This window comes from Argopecten irradians, chromosome 9, assembly GCF_041381155.1.
Source record: "Argopecten irradians isolate NY chromosome 9, Ai_NY, whole genome shotgun sequence".
Taxonomy (NCBI): Eukaryota; Metazoa; Mollusca; class Bivalvia; order Pectinida; family Pectinidae; genus Argopecten; species Argopecten irradians.
In genome coordinates this window covers 39069278-39092402 of record NC_091142.1, presented here as the reverse complement: position 1 = coordinate 39092402, position 23125 = coordinate 39069278, and the positions used below count along the sequence as shown (strand labels likewise).

At 34.1% G+C, this 23125-nt stretch overlaps 1 protein-coding gene across 2 annotated transcripts in view; it reads left to right on the top strand.

Annotated features, from left to right (window-relative positions):
- Positions 1-23125, top strand: part of LOC138332288 (serine/threonine-protein kinase NLK-like) — a 31189-nt gene that overhangs the window by 1252 nt on the left and 6812 nt on the right. The window contains exons 2-10 of one of the 2 annotated variants that reach the window (XM_069280318.1): positions 3730-3859; positions 8009-8064; positions 11037-11143; positions 11459-11544; positions 13258-13467; positions 20572-20760; positions 21571-21772; positions 22206-22299; positions 22869-22920. In XM_069280318.1, coding sequence (XP_069136419.1) covers positions 3730-3859; positions 8009-8064; positions 11037-11143; positions 11459-11544; positions 13258-13467; positions 20572-20760; positions 21571-21772; positions 22206-22299; positions 22869-22911 — 1117 coding nt within the window. In that variant the 3' untranslated portion in view covers positions 22912-22920. The remainder of the gene's footprint in view (positions 1-3729; positions 3860-8008; positions 8065-11036; positions 11144-11458; positions 11545-13257; positions 13468-20571; positions 20761-21570; positions 21773-22205; positions 22300-22868; positions 22921-23125) is intronic. The other variant, XM_069280317.1, reaches the window with a different exon arrangement.

The window sequence follows — 23125 nt, the reverse complement described above, 5'->3', positions numbered from 1 at the left end:
AAACAATATTTCTAGATCAGATGTAAGGGATTTTCAGAAACTTAACAATTTTACTGATCTTGAATATCATCAAAAGATGGGTTATTGTAAATTTTCAATATAATCCATAGCTACATCAAAACAACATATTTCAATAAGATTGTTGCATTTTCATTAAAATTGTTTAACCATATTTGACTAGACAAAGAAGCCATCGATGATAATCTTTAATATCCTCTTGTCATCATCAGTATTAGCAATTAATCTAGTTCAGATCCCCTCTCCCACCCACCCCATACTAGACTATGCCATTTTGTTATATTTTACAGCAACATCAGTCTATTGTATAACAGGATAATTAATGAGGTCACCCTGGTCCTACATTTTGACCATTGACCTACATAATATGCTAAGTTTCACTGTGCTTGGTCTGCAATCTGCAAGATGATAGTATAGTGGCAATTTATTGCTGAAGGGTTAACATGTACTGTAAAAGCTTCAGTCTTAGAAACTTACACTGAACTACAGTTGATAACAAAGCAATTTAATTAACCTCAAGAACTGGTGAAATTAAAATAAAAACTAATATTACGTCTAACAGATTATGGACACTTCATGCATGTCCTATCAACACCTACTGTCAATAAAATCTTCAATTAATGTGAAGAAAATACTTGTGAATAAAAAATGCCTAAATCACAAACTAGTGAAAAAATAATACAAAGAATGCTATTGTACATAAATCAGAATTAGAAGTCATGTTTGTAAAATACATCACTTAAAATCAGTTAACCTATATTTTTAGAAAGTTCTTAAGAAGATGATCTCAAGCAAGAGGATTTGTAATGGCTATGGTATTCGTGTGTTTGGTAATACAAGTGATCAGTTTTCGTTTTAACATTAAACAACATATATGATATGTATAAACATATTCAAGATCTCTTGACTGACATCACCGTTTCAATATCATTTATAGTTTACCTGTATGAATTTAGTATTTTATGTACCATAGGATTTTTAAAGCGAGTCCAGAAAACTTATTTTGTGGAGTCCTTGTACAAAGAAATATAGAGGGTTCTTAAAATTTCAATGAGTCCCGCAGGAAAATCATGAGGCCTATTGCCTGATATAGGTGAACCCTGTAAATCACTGAATAATTCTGATCAATCTAATATAAGGGCAATGTTCTAAGGAAACTTATGTAGAGATTAATTCATCATAATGATGTGTAACATACTGAACTCCTCTTATAAGAAGCAAGTTACAACAAAGAAGGAAAACTTTTCCTCATGCCAATTAGCTCGGACAACAAAAGAGCTAAGTTTGTGGTGTTGAAGCGTGATAGCACAATGATGAATTGGACGGTGTATGTGATGATAGAATAGGTTTGAACTGATTCCTAGACGATCTAGGCTCTGTCAGTATTCCAGAAACTTCAGGTTTATCTCCAGATACAAGTAGATAATGGACATGTTTATCGGTGAGTAATGAAATGTAAGGGGGAGTTGGTTCTTTGTGATAATTTTTGTACCAACGTTACATGTTCAGCGGGTGGGGAACGGTATTAATATGAACCCAACAGATACTAGGTCAGCCTGATCTGTATGTGTTTTACAAATAATAAATAGATATATATGATTATTTTAGCTTTGAGAATGTTTCTTGCTTTGATGGTAGTCAAATGGTACCATTTATATAATTGGGTCGAATAGGTTAAGATTGACACATCTAATTCATAATACCGGTAGTTAGCAAGCAAATCAAGATAACAATTGGTTTGATTCGATTAGAATTAGTTTATCATCCTATTAACGATCAGGGTCTTTTAATTAAGGACATGCATGCCAAGTATAGATAGTGGAGGAAAGCAGAAGTTCCCAATGAAAAACCACCAAACAGCTCACAGTACCTGGCAACAACGCGCACTCTACATGGGATTTGATCTGGAGACCCAGAGATGGGGGGACATCTTAATTACCAGTTTGTCACTGAGGCCCCTGCAAGACTTTACTTTTATATAACTATAACTGTATTAATTAATTTATATAGATAACATTCTGTAAATTGGTATCAATTTTGGCCAATAGTAAATGTCAAAATTAAACCGTTAGTTATGGGTTGGAACCTTTTGATTTCTGATACAAGTCTTATATATAATTATATTACCATTGAATTAAGAACTAGTTCAAATTTTGATGCGTGCAAAAAACATTGCTGATAGTATTAAAATGTCTTCTTTGACTCATCAATACTCTATCCAAGTTATGTAAAAAAAATGTTTAAAAAAAGCCCTAGATTGCTGAACGGCATGCTTCTTGGATTGCTAACATATCTTCAGTACAGTATACTATACACTACAGCCATTACCAGCTTGGGATCGCTATAAATAGAAGTACTTAGCATGCATAAAATATCACCACCATCACACTTCTCCCAATAATCAAGGCTTGGTAGCTATTTCCAGGCAAATATTAATACTACATTCTGTATATGTACAGGCTGGCGTGTAAATATAGCCCTATATCTTAGGTCTGTACCTACTATATTCTGTAGAAAATGCCATAGCTCTGGTATGTCCCATTATTTATATCATTAGTTTTTGTCATGCATACAATGTATAGCCTGCAGCTAATTATCTTTTGTTATCCTGCTTACAAATCAAGCCTTTGTATGTTACTATTTTAGGACATGCACATGTTGATGTTAAAGACCTGCAATGCAGAAATAAATGGTCAGACTAGCTATATTTTGTAAGGCTAATTTATTTGTGATCAGTCAAAGCCATTTTATAGACTTCATTTATATATACATATATCTATACTATTTCTAAGTTCTTACTTCATATAAAACATATCATTAATAATTGATAATGTTATCACAGTGTTTTTCCTGTCTATATATTTGGGGCCGAAATTCGGCCCCATTCCCAATTGTATTTCTTGTTATTTTTTCCCCAAATCTGTCTATATTTCCCAAAACAGTGAGTTGAAGCATATTTTGTGTGATGAAACAAAAAAAAATCTGGAAATTCCAAGTTTGAACATTGTATTTTAGTATACATTCTTACTATGATTCTTAGAGAAGGATAATTGTTTATTTCTACCTTTTCCAAAATTTCCATCAACACTGTTAAAATTTTTCCCAATTTCCTACTTTTATCACACAAAAATTCCCAATTTTCACCATGTGGCAATTTCCAAAATACCCAGGAAAAACACTGTATCACCAGGAACAACAAATAAAAAGTTGGTGTTGTATTTCAAACAAACATATCACATTAAACCACTTCCTAAACTGAACGACTTCATACAGTTAGTAAAAGTTAAAATACTAGAACATGACATAAAAGTACATTAATAGCTTACTTTTCACTCATATGATTTGTTTTTATTATCAAGCAAATTAATTTTGCACCTCCCCCTCTCCCCACCCTCTTCAAGTTCTTTGCCCTCAAAGGCAAAGCACAAGGCCCTATAATCCACCATAGCTATATGTGGGCCAATTCTGTAACAAGAAACAGAAAGTGCGGGGTCAATTCTTGGATCTCCTAACACTAGTCTGGACACTATTTTACCTGCTACCTATATACTTAGTGTACTTAACGTTCCGCTCTTTGTGCTTAGTTTGCTTTCAAACTTTCAAACTTCACAATTAATTCACCTTCTTAATTGTTTGTGTTTTGATTGAATAATACATAATCATCTGTTGTAGGAGAGTCAGCAATATTTCATGGTTTATTTGTTTTTACAGGTCTGTAACAGACCCACGAGATGGAAAGAGGGTGGCCCTGAAGAAAATGCCTTGTGTCTTCCAAAACCTAGTGTCGTGCAAACGTGTTTACAGGGAACTGAAAATGCTATGTCATTTCAAACATGACAATGTAAGTTTTGCATTGATAAATTTTCTTTATATATATTGATAACAAAGTGGAACTGAAGACTTAACAGAAGTGCATTTTCCTTTTACTTTAATTGAATTGAGGCACTTTTAGTTGGTTGCACTATTTCCCCATTGAATAATGCTGAATATTTCCTGTACCAGTAGGTAAAGAGTTTAGATGAAACAGCATTAATCTGTGTTTTCAGGTCTCAAACACAGTATATAAAGAAGTTTATCGACGTGAATATATATGAATTAGTGGATTTCTTTTTTGTTTGTGTCTAATAACAGAAGTCTCCGAAAATGCAGCATTAAGATGCTAGATTAAAAACCTGACAGCTGTGACATATAAAGTAGTTATATTTGATAGTTATATTTGAAGTATTTAGATATGATTGTTGTGACATATATAATAGTTACACGATGGCTGTGACATATATTTATAAAGATCCTTATAACCTCATTTCTAACCTTCCTGGTTCTGAGAGTTGGAATCACATCAATTATTCATCCCTAGTAGTAATATGTTGTGCAGTTTGTCCTTTTATTGCAAATAATATCAGATCCAAGTGAAAAAAAAATCAATTTGTGGTGTATCCCATATCTCCCTTTGGCAGCCCACAAGCTGCTGAATAAAATGTCTATTGAATTATTCAACCAACATGCATCCTCCATCGTAAAAATTGATTTTCAATGGGGGTTGAAATGAAACAAATGTTTAATGTACACAAAAAGGAAATACTGTTACAAGAGATAAATTTTCATTAACTGTAAACCTTAGTTTGATGTATATATATGATATCCCTTACGCCAATTGAATAGGGGCTGGCAAAACTTTTTTAACAGTAAACAAAGTTTGATATGTATGTCAACCTTCATATCAATTGATAGATAGAACTTAAACATAGTCTCTCAACAAAATGTCTAGTATTCGGCAACCACCATTTGTCAAGGTCAGTTAGACACTTAATTCAGACTCCATATCAAACAGGTTGAACTTTAGTAATAAGAGCTTCAACTCCGGTCCATATCAAACTGGTTCAACTTCATTAATAAGAGCTTCAACTCCATATCAACTGGTTCAACTTTATTTATATTAATAAGAGTTTCAACTCCATATCAAACTGGTTCAAATTAATAAATAGTGAAGTTAAACCCTAGGTTATTATACATTAAAGGTCGGCTTGCTATATAAGGGCTGGTAGAGGTTACTATCTTGATAGATCCACCCAGGAATTTGAAATATGTTTGGAATTTTATGTGAGTCAGGTCCCTCCCACTCTAGGTCACCCTTGTGTGGAGGTATGGGGACACCAGGGTTTGATAGCTATATATTGTCAAGTGATATATGTACTACTTTCTCCTAATAGTAGCTGTCATGGTCCAAAGCACAATTGTAATAGAATACCAAAAACATATACAAATAGATTTATCACAACCAATGAAATTGGTGAATAGGGCAAGAAATGTTCTACATTTTGAGAGTAACTGCTGATATTAGTACTGCTCTCTTTGTTTTAATGTTTCACATTAGTAACATTTATCAAGCATATTTTGAATTTAATCCTATAAAAGTTCATTTATGAAAAAAAAGGATAAATATCTGTTATTCTGAAGAAGTATTTAAATGTTTCAGTTTTAATGTATTTTAATTCAATTTATTCTACATTTCATTGCTATGAGTTATCAAGTATTTAATTAAAACTAATTATAACTCAAGATTCTATTAGTGAATAGTGTGGAGTTTGATTGGATTTGCATCAAATTAATACAATGGTTAACGAAATCTTAAAAATTAACAGGGTTCAAGTTAACGAGATCCCATTATCAAAGATTAAAATAATTATAAGATTTAAGATGTTAGAAAAGGTCATCATTATGAAAAGTTATATTTGATTCTATGTTTCAATAGAAAATTTTCTGCAGAAGACTGAATTTGGTGTTGATTAAGTATTGTTTATAGTGATGAAGGAACCTGTAACAGTGGTGTTGTTCCAGTGTGTGAATGGGGTTTCTGAGCTATATCAGGTTTAAATATGTTGGGCCTGTGAGTGAGCTATATCTGCAGTGTGTATGTCTATTGATTTTTAGGGAAATCTACCCTATACTATGTAACCAGTACAGCTACAACACAATGCTACAGTCAGGTATGGTTAGCTTGACCGTGATAGGGAAGTAGGTCTGTTATTTACCAGCAACCATGTATGGTTAGCTTGATAATGATCAGGCAGTAGGTCTGCTGTACACCACCAACCATGTATTGTTAGCTTGATAATGATAAGGCAGCAGGCCTGTTATATACCATAAACCATGTATGGTTAGCTTGATAATGATAAGGCAGTAGGCCTGTTGTACACCATAAACCATGTATGGTTAGCTTGATAATGATCAGGCAGTAGGTCTGTTGTACACCACCAACCATGTATGTTAGCTTGATAATGATCAGGCAGTAGGTCTGTTGTACACCACCAACCATGTATTGTTAGCTTGATAATGATAAGGCAGCAGGCCTGTTATACACCATAAACCATGTATGGTTAGCTTGATAATGATCAGGCAGTAGGTCTGTTGTACACCACCAACCATGTATTGTTAGCTTGATAATGATAAGGCAGCAGGCCTGTTATACACCATAAACCATGTATGGTTAGCTTGATAATGATCAGGCAGTAGGTCTGTTGTACACCACCAACCATGTATTGTTAGCTTGATAATGATAAGGCAGTAGGTCTGTTGTACACCACCAACCATGTATTGTTAGCTTGATAATGATAAGGCAGTAGGCATGTTGTACACCATAAACCATGTATGGTTAGCTTGATAATGATCAGGCAGTAGGTCTGTTGTACACCACCAACCATGTATTGTTAGCTTGATAATGATAAGGCAGCAGGCCTGTTATACACCATAAACCATGTATGGTTAGCTTGATAATGATCAGGCAGTAGGTCTGTTGTACACCACCAACCATGTATTGTTAGCTTGATAATGATAAGGCAGTAGGCCTGTTGTACACCATAAACCATGTATGGTTAGCTTGATAATGATAAGGCAGTAGGCCTGTTGTACACCATAAACCATGTATGGTTAGCTTGATAATGATAAAGGCAGTAGGCCTGTTATACACCATAAACCATGTATGGTTAGCTTGATAATGAAGGCAGTAGGCCTGTTGTACACCATAAACCATGTATGGTTAGCTTGATAAGATAGCAAGCTTTACCATAAACCATGTATGGTAGCTGTTGTGTACATCATGATCAGCAACCATGTATGGTTACCAAAAAGGATGCTCATGTGTGGTTATGAAATATAAGCTAGATATTTATCTATGGTTAGTGAAAAGGATGCTCATGTGTGGTTATGAAATATAAGCTAGATATTTATCTATGGTTAGTGAAAAGGATGCTCATGTGTGGTTATGAATTATAAGCTAGATATTTATCTATGGTTAGTGAAAAGGATGCTCATGTGTGGTTATGAATTATAAGGTAGATATTTATGTATGGTTAGTGAAAAGGATGCTCATGTGTGGTTATGAATTATAGGCTAGATATTCATCTATGGTTAACAACTTGATATCCATGAATAAACTTAAACTGAGAACCAATAGCTACCTCGGCGGCTGATTAGTTAAATAGATTACAATGTAATGTTGGCCTGGACAAACAGCTGTTCTTTGTGATTTTATATACAGAAGAACAGTCTTTAAGTACTACACAGTCTCCATCATTAACAATTTTGTAGTCAGATGAATGAATTGTTCTTTGTCTATTAGCCGAATGAGAAAAGGTATTCAATGTTAAACTTAACAAGCACTGTAAGAGAGGTCTAATGTGTATGTTCTGTTAAGTAGTATATGAAGTTTAGTAATTAACTAGATATCAATGTATGAGTTGTGATTGAGTGGTAAATACATAGGGGTTATTATCTTAGGTCAAATGCTCCTGGAGTTTGTTGGGAAGCTTCATTTACAGGGCTAATTTGGTTTAAACAGATCTGGCAGAACCAGAATCTGGTAACTAGTGCTAGCATGCATTGGTAAATCCATTTCTAAACATGAACACTAATCACATACTACTTGTACGAGGAAGATGTTGCGATGACCCCCTGTATTGTTGTTTTACATCTTGTATCTCTTATGTTTCAGGTGTTATCAGCTCTTGACATCTTACAGCCGCCAAACATAGACTTCTTCCAAGAAGTGTATCCTTTCAGAAAACTTTTAAAAAATTGCTACAAAAATGCTTTTGAAAAGATTTTTAATGGTGTAAGTTGGTTTGAATGTGCATAACAAAGTATTTAAAGTGAATTGTACATTGCTGGTATATATAGCAGAGTTTGTTCTCCCAAGGGCCTTTCAGAACCAGGTTTTGAGCTCTTTTCCCATCAGAAATTTTAAAATTTCGCGATAAGAAGTTTTCATTTGAGTAGTGATCATTTTTTCCTTGTTGTGTAAACTGAAAACAAGGTTCAGAAGATTGTCAAAGTGCCATCAGTGTATCGTAGCCAGATCATGGTACGGTGTCGTTGGCAAGATATAAAGGTATTACTGCCATATCAAAGCTGGCTTGTCTCCTGGTATATAGTGATCACGAAGATATCATTGACAAGCCTGATCATTGAAAAGCTATCATTTGTTTTCTCATATTTCAAGCTGTGGCAATGTGCATATAGATATTGTTTGGTAAGAGAGAAATTATACGGACAAACAAAATTAATAATTATCATAGACTGAACTAATTTAGATTTAATGCATCATTTCTGCTTTACCATAAACCATAATTAATGCTTGCTGCAATATTTCATCAGTATTGAATCTGAAATCTTGAGTGTTGTATTTTGTAGTCATGGTGACTAAAAACTTTTGTGTTGTGTTTTGTAGCCATGGCGACACGGTTGGTACCTAGGTAACACATAAACTACTGTCTAGACAATGTACAGTGCTGACCTCCATGCCCTAAGAGATTCCTCCTTTATGCTGACTGTATATTTCTCTGGTGTTCTACACAAGTACACAAAGTGTACCAGCTATCTACTCAAGGGGTTCATAGCACAGCTGCTTCCAGTGCATCGGTTTTCAAACATTTTAATGTTCTAAGGCTAGATTATTGTCTTCAAAGTGAATCTCATTGTTTGTTGCAGTTTTATTATGATTTTTTATATCCTATAAAATGAACTTGTAACTATAAAGCCCAGTGTTCTAAAACCACCATCTGTTTATAATTGATTTATTACGGCTGTGAATGAAGCAATATATGCTAACCATTATGAGACAACATGATCAATGAAAAAGAAGCTTCTGACCTAAGTCAAAGGATTTCTAAACCCTGACCTAAGTCCAAGCATTTCTAAACCCTGACCTAAGTCCAAGCATTTCTAATCTAAACCCTCATCGAAGTCAAAGCGTTCTGAATCACAGAACCAGGTGCATTGGTAGACTAACATTTGTGAATTGTTACATCAGTACAGTATAAAACTGACTTTTGTGATATATATTCAACACATATCTGTTTCACATATATACTGTATTACTTGGTCTACATGAACAAACCTGATCCAGCTAAGTTGTGACTGATTTTTAAAAGCCACAGTTAATTTCTTCTTGGACAAAAAGCTCCTTTGTTATGTTTTTCACGGCATTTTTGTTTCCTTTTATAGCTATTGTGTTTTTTGTGGTCGAATATCTAGAACTGTTATGAAGTCTTAAGACAGGTTGATTGCCCAGCTTTCGTTCGGAATACTATACCCTTGACTTAAGCTATCATATATTGTACGACATTGTAATTATCATGTATGGATGTAAATTTTTTTTGGATTGCAATTCAACAATGCAGTGAACTTGACAGTCTTTTTGGTATAGTTAACTGATCAACTGTCTTTTGTAGAGAAATCTGAACAATATCCTATTGTCCTCTAAGTTTCCATATTATCTACAGAGGGGTTAGGACTAGATTTACTTACTAGGACTGTATCATCCTAAGCCTGAAGGGGTTAAGATGTCTCGACATATTACCACAATCCCTCCACCTCTTTTGTGAGTTTGTATCCCATGTTGAACAGTTGCCAGGTACTGACCGATGGTCTGTGGTTTTTACTCTGGAAACTCCGGCTTTCCTCCACCATCTACTATTTGTATGTCCTTAAATTACTCTGGCTTTTAATAGAACATCAAACTAACCAAACCAAACCCGGAGGTTATTAGGACAAAAATAGTTACCAAACTAAAATTGTATGTCACAAGTTATTTTTATCTTGAAGTTTCAAAATAATGCATCCTACAATGTTCACAAAAATTATTTCCTGAAATTCTGTAGGTCTTTTTCTCCCTTTCAATGGGTACAGGATGCGGAATGTGCAGCTGATTTATGATTGTAAATGTGAAGATTAGGAGGACAAATGAAATACAGTAGTTATTGAGACTGAACTGGCATGTAAAGTGACGGTAAATTACCACACCAGTTCAACATTGATTATATAGCTTGATGATGCCCCGGGAGAAAATATGGTGGATTACAATTTTTCATGTGAATTTAAAAGCTCCCAAGATTCTCATTAGCAAGGTACTGACTTGGATCAATTATTGGAGGAAAAACGGAGTGGGGACCGCTGATGAGTAGTGTGGAGTACCACAAAAACATATATAGTCGCCATGAAAAACTACCTGCTGGATTAGCTTGCTTATTCTTTGATATTGATTTTGTTGGTGTTTTCCGTCGTCTTTTGTCACAAATGCTATAACATCACAATCCGGTGTCAATCACTTCATGATGAGCCAATGCAGAAGGTGGCAAATGTTAAGAGGACAATAATTTTTTAATCCAGTAGGCAACTCTGTTTCCATAGCAACTGAAAATAGAATGAAGTGCTTTCTTGTTTTGAGTCATTGATTTGATAAATAAGAAAATTATAAGGCTGTTTGTTACTATGAATCAACCTAAAAGTATTGTATAATTCCTATACCTTGATTTTTCAAAGACATATAAACCATTTAGGAAATATGATATACATTTAGATTGGGAGGGGGAGGAGGAGGGGTGTTGATAGATGTATATCTATAATGAATTATGAATTAAACATTTTTCAAAATTGAATACACAATTTAAGGAAGTAATGAGCTTTTTAAGAGCAAATCAATATGAAAGTTGAAAATTACTTTTTCCTTAATGACTGCCTAGTTACGTCCTAACTGAACTAATGCAGAGTGACCTTCACAAGATCATCGTTTCTCCACAACCTCTCACTTCCGACCATGTCAAAGTCTTTCTATACCAAATACTCAGAGGTAAGTCTTCCTCAGTTACATATATACTCACAGCAAAAAACAAGATATGAATCTGCAATTTAATAGAACTCAAAAGAATTTCAATATGTTTCCGATGTAAAACAATTATCCAATAGAAAATAGAAATAACAATGTATTCATTGACCATACAAAAGAGTTTATTTCAGTAGTAAATAATTGTTGATACTCTTATAAAAGATATGCTGTACTTCAGTATGAAATACTTAAAAGTATCATATTGCTATGTGAATTTCATCTTATTGCTTTTATAAAAAGAAGATAAGGTCAAGTACATGTCATTGCAATTTTTTCCAGGCTTAAAATACCTCCATTCCGCCAGAGTTTTACATCGTGATATCAAACCAGGAAACCTACTAGTCAACAGTAACTGTGTACTTAAGGTCAGTTCTCGACATTTCTTGTTAACAGGTGTACATTTGTCTGATTTACATTTGGTTTAAATTCAATTTGGAGTACATTAATTTGTTTCAAACTTTTTCATTTCAACCTTTTTCGTTTTGCTTGAATGATCAATTCTAAATTTGTTCCCTGTGACGAAAAAAACCCAAAAATATAGAAAAAAAATTACCTAGTTGATACCTACATGTCAGAGAATTGGTTAATGTGTAAGAATCACATTTTTAGTGCTATTACTAAGGTTTTGTGGACCTAGAAAATAAAACCTTGAGCGTTTCAGGATAAAACATTTTTTTAATAGTAACTATGAAAGTTCAGGATAAAATGTTTCTTAACATAACTATGAACATCGGAAGACTTCTCAGGAAGTGCCGTTTTGAACTTAATGGACTGAAATGTACTCGGCGAGACCATTATATTTATATGGATTCTGTAGGGCTTTCATTATTACTTTGAGGTAAATGCCCAGACCTATAAGACGCTAGCTTATCTTGGCCTACAACTGAGGAGAATTGTCTATATTTATTTGTGTTCATGGTAGGGTGTATATTGGATGGTGATTTTGATAGGATACTAGTTAACTGCAAGGACTAATACTTTCTATCCTGATAAATTCTCCTTATTTCCATAGTTCAATCTTTCAAGCAGTGTAATGTATACAGATAACCTTTGATATTTTATATTACAAACCTGGTAATATCAGATGATTTTTGTAGAAGAATCAAATTTCATGTTGAAGCCCAAGTTGTATTTTTTGGCTTTTTTTCCTTGGCATTAAACTTCCAATTTGTTTGCCTATCTTTTGTTGGTCATATCCATGATTCTGGATTGGCAAGAATAGATTGCCCTTTTTTGATGCGATTAAATTTCATGCTAAAGTTGGGATTCTATCGTTTGCCTATTTTTGTTGGTCAGAATTGTGAGTTTGAATTCTATCGTTTGCCTATCTTTTGTTGGTCAGATCTGTGATTTTGAATTCTATCGTTTGCCTATCTTTTGTTGGTCAGATCTGTGATTTTGGATTCTATCGTTTGCCTATCTCTTGTTGGTCAGATCTGTGATTTTGGATGCTATTGTTTGCCTATCTTTTGATGGTCAAATCTGTGATTTTGGATGCTATTGTTTGCCTATCTCTTGTTGGTCAGATCTGTGATTTTGAATTCTACCGTTTGCCTATCTTTTGTTGGTCAGATCTGTGATTTTGGATTCTATCGTTTGCCTATCTCTTGTTGGTCAGATCTGTGATTTTGGATGCTATTGTTTGCCTATCTTTTGATGGTCAAATCTGTGATTCTGGATGCTATTGTTTGCCTATCTCTTGTTGGTCAGATCTGTGATTTTGAACTCTATCGTTTGCCTATCTTTTGTTGGTCAGATCTGTGATTTTGGATTCTATCGTTTGCCTATCTCTTGTTGGTCAGATCTGTGATTTTGGATGCTATTGTTTGCCTATCTTTTGATGGTCAAATCTGTGATTCTGGATGCTATTGTTTGCCTATCTCTTGTTGGTCAGATCTGTGATTTTGAACTCTATCGTTTGCCTATCTTTTGTTGGTCAGATCTGTGATTTTGGATTCTATCGTTTGCCTATCTCTTGTTGGTCAGATCTGTGATTTTGGATGCTATTGTTTGCCTATCTTTAGTTGGCCAAATCTGTGATTTTGGATTCTATTGTTTGCCTATCTTTTGTTGGTCAGATCTGTGATTTTGGATTAGCAAGAATAGAAGAGCCTGACGAGTCTATCCACATGACACAGGAAGTGGTAACGCAGTATTACCGAGCACCAGAAATCCTCATGGGGGCTAAGCATTATGGGTCAGGTGTCGACATTTGGTCCGTTGGATGTATATTCGCCGAGCTTCTTGGACGTCGGATTCTGTTCCAGGCACAAAGTCCTATACAACAGGTAAGTTTATATAACAGATCTTGTTGGATCAGTAGTACACACAGTGCTGTTGGATTTACCATTAACAGAGTGGTGAATTACTACTACATCATTCAGTTATTCAATTATAAAATGAAAAACTAATATATCAATATGCCATCAGATGCCCGACCAATGTTTGCGGTCAGCATTGAAAAAATGAATCAATGTTACATCAGCTGATGGTGGTAGTCTTTTTATTTTGTATACAATTCTACTAAAATACTAACACTCACATCAGATGTGAGATGAGATTGCTGGACATTTCATCGTTAACAGTTGGATGTTATTACCCTTTTAGACCAGATTCAGTATTTGGACCTATTGACGTGTCTCCCTGGTGTTTTCTGTTGATATCTGGATCAATCACTCCGGGCATGTTTCAGCTAATGTGTGTTATATTGTTGTGAAAATGGACCACTTCTCTACAGTGGATCAGTCCATCCTTGATGTGTGTCATTCCTTAGTGATGGAGCATACCATAATGGAATATTAGGGTTGACTATAAACTGGCATCGGTGATGGGTAGATTAAATTAGTTGACCACAGGCTATGATGTTGTAGCTTTGCTCGAACGGTATAATCTGGTAATTTATTGAATGTCCAAGCGTAAATAATGGTGTTTAAAGGACAAATGTGATGGCGAGGGGCCTAGCTTGGAAAATAACATAAAGCTACAAGTCTGGTTCCTGCATGCGCCATCGACAAAACCGGAACCTGATATGATCTATTAAAGAACGTAAAGTAATCCAACTTATACTGTACTCATTACATTCATATATCTATAAAATGTTTAAAAATATCTTTTATCATATACACTAAATATTAAGTAAGCTTCACCTTATAAATGTCTGCCATCCATGTGTCACAATTAAATGTTACAAAATTTGAAAACTTTTTGTTTTAGACTAATATAGATAAATATTTAGTTTTTATAATTAACTGAAAGGAAAGTAAAATGTAATTTGTAATTTAGTATTTGTCACAAAATCTGTTCAGAGTGTGAAAATCAGTTTGTAATAATTAAATGAAGACAACGATGGCAGTGTATATAAAGAGCTTTGTAGTGATATACATAGTGTATATGTGGGTGGTTATTGTCATATAACGTAATGAGATGTCATCTTTTGTTTTACCTCTAAGGAGCAGTAAAACATTATCGACTGGTGATTTTAATGTATTGACTAAATGCTTTATGCATCTATATGGGAGTTGTCACCATTAGAATTTATTTAATTATGAAGTCTGACACAGAAAGGTTCATGTCACCATTTCCTGCTATTGTATTTCCAATTTATACGTGAGTTTCCGCATGTTTGACTGTCTGTCGCAGCTGCAATAAAACACATGAGCGTATATAATGGATGAAATGATAGTTACCTTGTGTGTTATAACGACGTTAACAGTGTCGCGCCTGACTGGTCAGGAACCCATGTTTTATTGGCGGTGATCAGACCACTAGTCTGTATGTCTTTTTACGGAGGAGTGCCAGAAATGAACCATTAACTGATGTTATCTGATGATGGGTTAAAAATACTATCTATAAAATAATGTTCAGGATAAATTTTGAAGGATTTCTTATTTTCAATAGTTTCAATAAGAAGAAAATTAGGTCTATTTGATGAAAGAAGCATAATTTGTCATCTATTGTGATGTTAGAGAGAGAGAGGGGGAGAGAGAGAGAGAGAGAGAGAGAGAGAGAGAGAGAGAGAGAGAGAGAGAGTGTGTGTGTGTGTCAGGGATTTAGTCAGCAAGTCCCTGATACATACACACTATCCTCTTATGTCATCAGGACTGGGCTGTCAGCCAATCACTGGGTCATGTCAGGACTGCTTTATATATATATGTCTCTACCTGTTGTAGGTATCTACACAGAGGGTCATCACGTACAATTCATAGAAAGAAAATACAATTCATAGAAAGAAAAAAAATGGGATAAGTCATAAAATATATATAAAAAAACAACAAATCTCCAGTTAATATTCTAAAGATTATCATCAATTTTAGACAGTTTTAATGCAAAATAAAAGATAATTTTAAAAGAATCCGAAAATAAGTATTTAATTTCAAAAGAATCTGAAAATAAGTATTTAACCTCCAGCATATTATAGCAACATATTTGTATTGGATTCTACCAGATTAATACAAGACTTTACTGCATACTTCCAACCTCTCACAAAGGTTATAATACAAAATAAGAGATAAGATTCTACCAGGTTAGTACAAGACTATATGAAAGCAAGAATTTTTAACTCCAGCATTAATAGCAACGGATTTGTATAAGATTCTACCAGGTTAGTACAAGACTATTTGACCTCACGAGAGGTTCTATTTATATAATTGATAGATAATATTCTGAAAGGAGCCTTGTATATACATAGGTTACTGACTTGTTACACACTGGCATATAACCTGGCTATGATTGAAGGTAATCACCTGTACTAGGTCACCGGCCATATAGGTCAGAGGTCATTGACATTTTATTGTCTGATTAAATGATTTATTTGTTGTGGTGAATTCTGGCATCCCATTGCTACTGAATCATATAGAATTTCATTAATTTTCTGTTCATTTGTATTGGTAAATTTATACTTCTTTGGAGTGATGGATATTTTTAATTATTTTATGTAATGATATTGTAATATATATACAACCAGTCTGTTGAAGATGACTTTGTACACATTATAGTCACTGAACATTCATTGGTAATGTAACAAATATATTATTACATAAGCCATGCTCTCCAACCAGAAGAAAGAGTTAAAAATATTTAGAATTCTTTACTGTTCAACTGTGAATTTAGACAATTTGTCATAGAAGTCTAGAATTTTACAAATTTTACTCAACATCATGTTTTGATTTGTTAGCTGTTAATGCTTTATCTATTCAGAAAAAAACTACCTTTCTTTGGGTCTTCTTGTCTATATATAAATCTGCTGCTAAATTTTGCGGAATAATTAATAACAGATGGATACAGGCACTTTAGCTGACTAAGTCTCTGGATTTGTCCCCTATAGTGTAAAATGGACTGATCTGTTAACTAAATGGTTTAGTCAATGTTCAAGTTGTCAGGGGAGTACATGTTAAGGCGATGTTCCTGCAGGCCAAGTGAGATTTAATGAAGATATGTGCTTGAGCAGAAATAGGGAGTCTGAGGAGACTTGGAATCTTTTCTTCTATGGAGACCAATAAAAATCTCCCCCTCGAGGCCAATAATTTTGTCAGTGAACTGAGCCTTAATCAGTGTACCCTCGTGTAAGGGCTCGGTTCCTTTGTCCCTGGGTGCAGGGGTTTACTGGAGTGTCTAGTGTGGAAATTTACCAGGTCAAAGGTCACCTGTTAACCTGTAAAGGTTTTAGTTGAAACATCTGTAGAACAGTTTGTGGGTGTAGATTAGAGCTACAGTCAGTCATGTCTATAGGTACATGTTCCCCTACAGCCGGTATATTATTGATAAACATTAAATGCTGATCATGCCATAATATCAGTCCAACAAGTATGTAACGGACAGGTGAGAAAGCTGGCGACTCTGGTTAACGAACCCTGTCACACCTGGACAGGTGTCCTTTCTAAGTGACCATTGAACTAGAGTTCACTGGGTCTGCCCCTAGACGGATCTACAATAGCGTTGTGGTTCAACCTTTTATTTCTGAACCTGACACATAGAAATCAGGTTATATTGTAAAGTCACAATAAATCCGGTTTGAAGGGAATATTGACAATAACACATTAATCTTTGTACTGCTTCAGGTATCGTCTCGTGTTTAGATAGGTACAAAAGTGATGTTGAGGTACATACTGCAGTATTTTGGGCTTCACTTCACAGCATTAAAAAACCTTAAACATCGATACATTATCAAGCACACACAAATAGAATAAATATCAAGTAAGCAGTGAATTATACCGACAACAGGAGCCAGATGGAGTGAATACAAATTATCACCGGCTTATTGACTTGAGGAGATGTCATTATCAAACCGTCTGGTGATGCATGCTGCATATATATGATGTAGTACACAATTATAGAGCATAGCTCCACAGATTAAAATTCTTTTTTTTTCAAGGTATGGATCTGAATGCCAAAAATCTCAAGACTATAGAGTAGTGAGTTGTGTTGGTTTCTTGTGGTTACCTTGTTACTGTACTGTCAAACTTGGCATGGGATATTTGTATTGGAATGAAAGTGTAGTTTGATCACGTTTGATAGGAAGTGATTCCTTCACGTGTTTGTTGTAAATCCACACAGCTGGTAACATGTGGCTTGTGTACAAAAATACCTATTTTTCTTGGCTCCTAAAAATGCAATATCCTCTCTACCTGCGGGTTAAGTATGAACATATCTATGTATTATACATCGATATAGCATAAAAGCATGGTGTCCTCCACACACAAGGTGCTTTGCCTGTTTCAGGATTTATACACTAAAAATAAATTAGATATAATATGCGCTATTAGAAAAATTGATTTCCTATACTGTTATGGTATATATGACACGGCATGATTTTAATACTAAAAGTGAGTATAATGGTGACAGACGAACTTCAAAATATATCTAATGAAAGAAGAATAATGCAATATTTCTTGAGGTATATTTTGTTTTTGTGGTTTTGTATTACAGAAGAGTCATTGTGACTGGATGTTAGTGTATTTTATCAATGAACTTAGTACAATTTCTATGTTAGTTAGATTTTGTGGATGTGACTAGATATTATATTAGAGCACAATGGATTATTAGCAATGAAATTAGTAGGATTTCTTGGTTAGATTGTTGTGGTTCCTAGAGATGTTAGGGGGAAGTGTAAGATTAGCTGGAGATGGCTCCAGTTTGTGTGAGAGGTAGACCTGCTGTATCAGGAAGCCTACTGTGAGGAGAGTAACAGCTGTATTGATTTCGGGCTCTACGTCTACAAAGATGCCTGCTGAAATAAGATTATTGTTGTCATCCTCTAAAACCTTGTAGCCAAATGTCTATATGCATATTGCTGAGTGCAGGAGTTATATAAATACTCCAGGTTAAAATTTATAACCTGTTTAACTATCCTGGAATGATGTTCAGTAATTATTCCTTTCCTTGACATTTCAATTTAATTATACATTTCAATTTACATTGTGAAGTTTTTAAAATATTGTTTCCAAATGAAATTGGTTTTTCACTTACCGATGCGTAATCTTTAGAGAGAATAGTTTGATGAAGTACAGTAATTGTCATCTGTAATGTTGGTTTATTATTACAAAGCACATATTGTTGAAATATTGTAGTTTGCTATTAGTAGACATAAATTGTAGTTATATAATCATCTGTTTTGAAGGGAAGAACTAAAATTTGTTGAACATTATTGATAGTTATAAGTGATGTTGTGTTCCAAAGTCTGACTGGTTGTTGAGTGTTAAAGTTCATTATCAACTCACTTAAATTATATACACTTATTACAAACACTGTTAACATTGTAAGCCTGTGTGGTAGTGTGTGTTAATGTAGCAGTGACAATAAATCTTACTGAACTACTGAATAAGATTAATTACTCATCATCAGACCAAAAAATATTTCAACATCTGAAAGATTTATGCAAACAGGAAACAAAAATATGTTGACATCTCTCAGGAGTAAAGAAGGTGTAAACAACATATTTTAAAAGCACTTTAAAAACTAGAAAGTAATATATCTTTACATTGATGTAAGACATTGTAGGAGAATATATCTTTATATTGATGTTAGACATTGTAGGAGATTATACCTTTACATTGATGTTAGACATTGTAGGAGATTATATCTTTATATTGATGTTAGACATTGTAGGAGAATATATCTTTATATTGATGTTTGACATTGTAGGAGATTATATCTTTATATTGATGTTAGACATTGTAGGAGAATATATCTTTATATTGATGTTAGACATTGTAGGAGAATATATCTTTATATTGATGTTAGACATTGTAGGAGAATATATCTTTATATTGATGTTAGACATTGTAGGAGATTATATCTTTATATTGATGTTAGACATTTTAGGAGATTATATCTTTATATTGATGTTAGACATTGTAGGAGATTATATCTTTATATTGATGTTAGACATTGTAGGAGATTATATCTTTATATTGATGTTAGACATTGTAGGAGATTATATCTTTATATTGATGTTAGACATTGTAGGAGATTATACTTTTACATTGATGTTAGACATTGTAGGAGATTATATCTTTATATTGATGTTAGACATTGTAGGAGATTATATCTTTATATTGATGTTAGACATTGTAGGAGATTATATCTTTATATTTGATGTTAGACATTGTAGGAGAATATATATATCTTTATATTGATGTTAGACATTGTAGGAGAATATATCTTTATATTGATGTTAGACATTGTAGGAGATTATATCTTTATATTGATGTTAGACATTGTAGGAGATTATACCTTTACATTGATGTTAGACATTGTAGGAGATTATATCTTTATATTGATGTTAGACATTGTAGGAGATTATACCTTTACATTGATGTTAGACATTGTAGGAGATTATATCTTTATATTGATGTTAGACATTGTAGGAGATTATATCTTTATATTGATGTTAGACATTGTAGGAGATTATATCTTTATATTGATGTTAGACATTGTAGGAGAATATATCTTTATATTGATGTTAGACATTGTAGGAGAATATATCTTATATAGATGTAAGACATGTAGGAGATTATAAGTCTTTACTTCCTTGTCTTTAGACATTGTAGAGATTATACTTAGGTTTCACTGTGATAAATTCATAGTAGAATAAACTGCAAATTTGTCTCGGACCTATTGAAGTTTATACATCCATAAATGTAGCTGTATATTGTCATTACTTAAATAACTATATGGTGTAACTGATGTTGCTATCTTTGATAACAGTTGGAACACATTGCTCACTAACTGTGATAAATTCATAGTAAAATGAACTTCAAATGTGTCCCAAGCCCAATTGAGGTCTTTAACCCCATAAACCTATTTATAACTATAGTCAGTTCATAAATAACTTGAAGATGTACTTAATGTTTTATCTTCCTTGTCTATATAGATGTCTTTCTTTTCATTAACAGTTGGAACTCATCACTGACTTATTGGGGACTCCCTCAGTGGACGATATGCGGACGGCGTGCGACGGTGCGAGGGCACACCTACGACGACAGCCCCACAAGCCACCCTCACTAGCCGCCCTCTACACCCTTTCCAGCCAAGCCACACATGAGGCTGTTCATTTGCTTTGTCGGATGCTCGTCTTCAACCCTGTAAGTCACTCTTATCACCCAGAGAGTAGGTCATTTATACTGGTTGCTTATTTTCAAACCCATAATTTATTCTTCTGTTATACTTCAAAAGAATATATATTCTGTCATAATTCTTTTCGTCAACTTTTTTATTCTGATATATATTGCTCGCTTGCCATTTATGTAGTAATTGGTCTAGGTGTTCAGACAAAACACACACCAAAGTCTGTAATAGTGTTAGTTTCTGCTCCTGCTTAGCACTCAGCAAACAGGGAGTGGGGCAACTGGTTCACCCGTTGTCAGTATAATGTGACAGGGTAGTGTGTGTTGCTTGGTGTCTTCGGCGGCATGCTTCAGTGATATAGCACTATAAAAAGGGCAACAGTACCACTATACAAGACGACACAACACGAACATACCGCAGTCTCCCAAAACATGCACCTCGCACTTCACACATGCTACACACTGCATGAATGAGAGGCCGTCCTTACATAACCCTGGCTGTCAATAGGACGTTAAAATAATCAAACAAACAAACAAAATCAGACAAAAAAACTCTATTTCAAGTCTGAATTCCATTTTAAGCAGTTGTTAGATAGGTACTCACAGTAGGTTGGTAGTTTTTCATTTGGTACTCAGACTTTCAACCATTAACCTCATCTTAGGCCAACAGTATATATTTTCTGATGTAATTTAAAATGTTTTTAAGAAACCTGTATGTTTTGCTCCGGAAAGGTAGTGGACTTTTAACACAAACTTTTTAAAAGGATACATGCGGAAATCAAACTATTAACTGACAATATAGAAAACACTGACTGTTTTTGTTTACAGAAAAAACGCATTACAGCGGCTGATGCACTTGCTCACCCCTACCTTGATGAGGGCCGCCTACGTTACCATTCTTGTATGTGTAAATGTTGTCTAAACACCAATTCCTCAGGCCGTCAGTATACCTCAGACTTCGAGCCCGTCTGCCATCAACCGTTTTCCTACACATTCGAGGACGGTCTAACGTCGGTTCGAGTCGTCAAAGGTATGTTAAATAGAAAGAGAATAATAGGATGATGACATTTGGTTTGTTTTAAAACTGTTGAAATTATTATGACAAAAGTCAACAGCATTTGGCATCAGACATCTAAGCAATGTTGATTATTGAATTAGTATATAGAATTAGGCAGTATGGAAACTTCATCCAAAATTTGAAAAGCCTGGATGGCAAGAGCTGGGAACGTAGTGTCCAGATGATCAGGATGGACTGTATAGTGTGTTAAAAGCATTACCATATTGAGAAGGTTATGGCAATTAATAATTGGTCTATACAAGTTCTCAAACTCTTTGTAATGTAAAAGTACAAGTAATGAAACTAATATGAAACAAGAACCACTAAATGTGTACATGTATACAATTAATATATATCCTTATTATATCAGGTTGTTAAAAAATTGTTCTTTATTTTTTCTTTGCAGAAAAATTACACAAGTTCATTTTAGAACAGCAGCAAGGGAATTCGGTTCCACTCTGTCTCAACCCCAACTCCATATCATACAAAAGCTTTGCAAGGTAAGTCACTTAAGTTTTGGAGTTTTTATTGCTATAAAAATCATAAAACCTCAAAAGGATAACTAACCATATCATATTTCAAAGATAGACATTAAATTATGGAGTTTTGTCAGCATTTGCTCATTTTTATATTAAGGAAATTCTAAATTTAAGGTGATTGTATTTAAGAAAAAGGAGCATTTTCCATCAATAAGTTGTTTTACAGTTATATATAAAAGACCATTTTGATGTTAACAAATGTGTCGGAGTGGCCTGAACCATAGAATTTCTGGGTACAACACAATTTTAGTGGTTATCTCTCAATCTGAATTCAACAGGAATTATTCTTCACAAAAAATTTGCCTAAGAATGTTATCATTTTTTTCAAGGGGAATTTTGGATTGCATCTTCTTATTTATTTGTTTTATTTTTTTCACTTTTCATTTTCTGTTATTTTAATATTTCTTGTTTAAACAGATTTAGTTATATTTCATGACACGGTCTATTTTTAAACACTGGTAAATCTTGAGTTTGTTATGTGCTAGGATTGGTGGTATCCTGTTTATACTATTTCTCTTTGACCTCTATAGGGATCCACTGTCTGACCGCGACAACGTGAAGAGGGGCCACTGATCCGTAAATGTGAGATATCTCCGTCTTGCCGCCCATCATTCTGAAATTTTTCCTTCTGGGCATGCCCAGTGCACACCAAACTCCGTCAGGGGTCACTTGTGAAACAAGTGTTGCTTTTCCTACTCAGAATTTTGCTATTGTTTTTTTTTTTTTTTTTTTTTTAAATTGAGGGCAGGATTTTAATTTTTTTGTTCTTCAATTTTCTGCATGTTTG